At 30.3% G+C, this 2,864-nt stretch overlaps 1 protein-coding gene across 4 annotated transcripts in view; it reads left to right on the forward strand.

Moving 5' to 3' along the window:
• Positions 1-1,496, forward strand: part of Spock3 (SPARC (osteonectin), cwcv and kazal like domains proteoglycan 3) — a 422,602-nt gene extending 421,106 nt beyond the window's left edge. For all 4 annotated transcript variants that reach the window (XM_015486234.2, XM_015486236.2, XM_015486233.2 and 1 more), the window contains one exon: positions 1,279-1,496. In XM_015486234.2, coding sequence (XP_015341720.1) covers positions 1,279-1,448 — 170 coding nt within the window. In that variant the 3' untranslated portion in view covers positions 1,449-1,496. The remainder of the gene's footprint in view (positions 1-1,278) is intronic.
• The last annotated feature ends 1,368 nt before the right edge of the window (positions 1,497-2,864 follow it).

The raw sequence follows: 2,864 nt of genomic DNA on the forward strand, positions 1-2,864 counted from the left end.
ATGGCAATATGTAAATCAATGGATGTGTAACTGATGTGATTCTGCAATCTGTGTATGGGGTGAAGGTGGGAGTTCATAACCCACTTGAATCAAAGTGTGGAATATGATATGTCAAGAAATTTGTAATGTTTTGAACAACCCACAATAAAAAATTAAAAAAAAAAAAAAAGAATATGCAGGAAATGGGAAAATGGAAACATTTTCTTCATATAAGATGGAAATTTCAGTGTGTGTTGATTTCAACCAATTCATAAACATTGAATTTTATTAATCGGATTTGTTATAATTAGATACCAAAGAATTATAAGAATTAATATTCAGAAGAGGTAAAAATGAAGACACACTGGCATTTGAGAAGTTGAAAAGTGAATACATACTGAGATATAAATGAGAATTATTACCTCCAGAAAAATTATTAGCTATTTCTAAAATATTTTTTTAAAAATACTTTTAATAAATATTTCTTTTGTCAAAGTAACAAATTCCCTCCAACTTAGTGGCTCAATCTACAGAAATTTGTCATCTTGCCAATCTGTCACGAGTAGATCTCGGGTCTGTCTCACTAAGCTGAACATCACACACAGTATCAGCAGGGTAGTGCTCTTTTTGAGACTCTTGAGGAAAACCAGTCTCCTTGTCTTTCCTGCCTTCTAGAAGTCACACACATTCCTTATCTCATGGAGACTTACCTCCTAATTAAAACTAACTTTGCATCTCTTTGTCCATCCTTCTGTAGTCATATCTCCTTTAGATTCCATCTGGGAAAGGTTTATTGATTTTAAGGACCCAACTGACAGTTGGGGTCTTCATGTATAAACTGGGAAAATCTCCCCCATTTCAAGTTATAAGGACCTAATCACATTTGCAAAGTTTCCATTTAAGTTATCATTTATAGGTTCTAGGGATCATGAAGTAAATATTTGGGGGAGGGGAACAATTATTCTGCAACCACACTTATAGAAGAAATTTTAAGCACTTTAAGATTCAATATGTCATGTGAACTTCTATAAAAACCGGACTGAGATCAAAATTACTGAACTAGAAATCTTAGTATAGCATACCCCAACAATAATTTTGCTATTAGCACACAAATTTAAAAAATGATACAGTTTAACATGTAACAGTTTATCAAATAACTGATTTATTTCTCATCTTCATTAAAGTGATGAGCAAATTAAAAATTTATTAATTTTCCTATTTTTCATTAGTATTTTATCTCTTGTATATATATCACCCCAATACTCAGTCAAAATAAATATAATGCTTACTTATTTTTAGCTATAGATTTTGAGATCTCTGGAGATTTTGCAAGTGGAGATTTTAATGACTGGACTGATGATGAAGAAGATGAAGATGACATCATCACTGATAAAGATGAAATTGAAGATGATGACGAAGATGAAGGGGATGATGATGATGATGGCGATGATCATGATGGATACATTTGATTAATGGCAGCTGAGGTCAATAAATTCTACATTTGTAATATTGACAAAGTGATTGCCTATGGAGAATTACCTTGTTGCCCCCAAACAAAATTATTTCAAACCTCATATATATTTTGTATAATTATTTCGAATATGGCACGAAAAGTCATAGAAATTTATGTTTAAATAAGAATTATTTACTTTAAGTTTTTGTATGTCTTAGAGAAAAAGAGAACATATATGCAGTATAACCAGACAAAGGAAAGTGGTGGAGAGCTACTAAAATAAATTCTGAATAAGAACAAATTTTGCAAATGTTCCATAAAAAAATAACAACGAACGAGTGCTTGGGATGATGAGTGTTTTGTTTTCTGAAAGCCCAGCTTAAATTTACATCTTATAGTGACCTGATCCCCAAGGATTTTATAAAATTATGCATGATCCAGATCTTTCCAAAGTAGCATCAGGGTAACAGAGAGACCACATGGTAAAACAAAGTGACAATTGTAGAATCTTATTAAAGTGTTTATGTTAACATTTTTAATTATGAAGTTATTCTGGATATGATAGGATATTTTATAAAATAGCAAGTATGGAAAACCACAGATTCTTGAATGTTAGAAATTTAGTTGTCCTTTCTAATTTTTATTTTAAACTGAATGGCAGTCTTACACATATATATATTTTTAATATTCTTAAGCAGCATGACTTTTAGATTTCTGTCTTTCTGACCAGCAATTTAGGGTACAGAATTTAGGAAGACAAAAGGAAATATTCATTTTAACCATATTTTCACTAAAAGTTTTTCATTTGCCCCCAAGGTCAAATTTGAAATTCTTAATTCTAATTTTATGTTTTATTTTAGATAAATATTCGCATTTACTCTTAGAATTATGCCATTTTTGTTCATAGTGCTGAAGCTTAGAGAACGTATTGTATGGTGCCTTGCAAAAATAGAAATAGAAAGGATTAGCATGCATACCAATGTAGGATATTAGGCAATATTTAAGCACACCTAATTAACAAATTAATACCAGTAAAGGTACTGCTGCTGGAATGAAGAAAATGGAATATGTTTCTTTCTTTTTTTCTATTGTTACATAATTACCATGTGGACTGGTTTATAATAATTGTGTGGAGTGGCATTTAAGATTTAACTGTAACAAAAATTACTTTAATTGCTATATTTAAGTTAGCATGTTAATTAATTGTGTAGACATTTTGGCACACCATCACTTTTAAGTATATCAGACCAATGGTTTTGTGCCCATAATAAAAAAGGAAAAATCCTGTTGAATATTACACATTGATATCTTTAATTTCAACAGTGGGTTAACTGTTTTCCTGGTATATTATTCATTGAAAGCAAAATTGGTGGATTCTTTCCATTTAATTTATACACTAAATAAAAACTTTATTGTTGAACTTACATAATAT

Source organism: Marmota marmota, unplaced genomic scaffold (genome assembly GCF_001458135.2).
Source record: "Marmota marmota marmota unplaced genomic scaffold, marMar, whole genome shotgun sequence".
Lineage (NCBI taxonomy): Eukaryota > Metazoa > Chordata > Mammalia > Rodentia > Sciuridae > Marmota > Marmota marmota.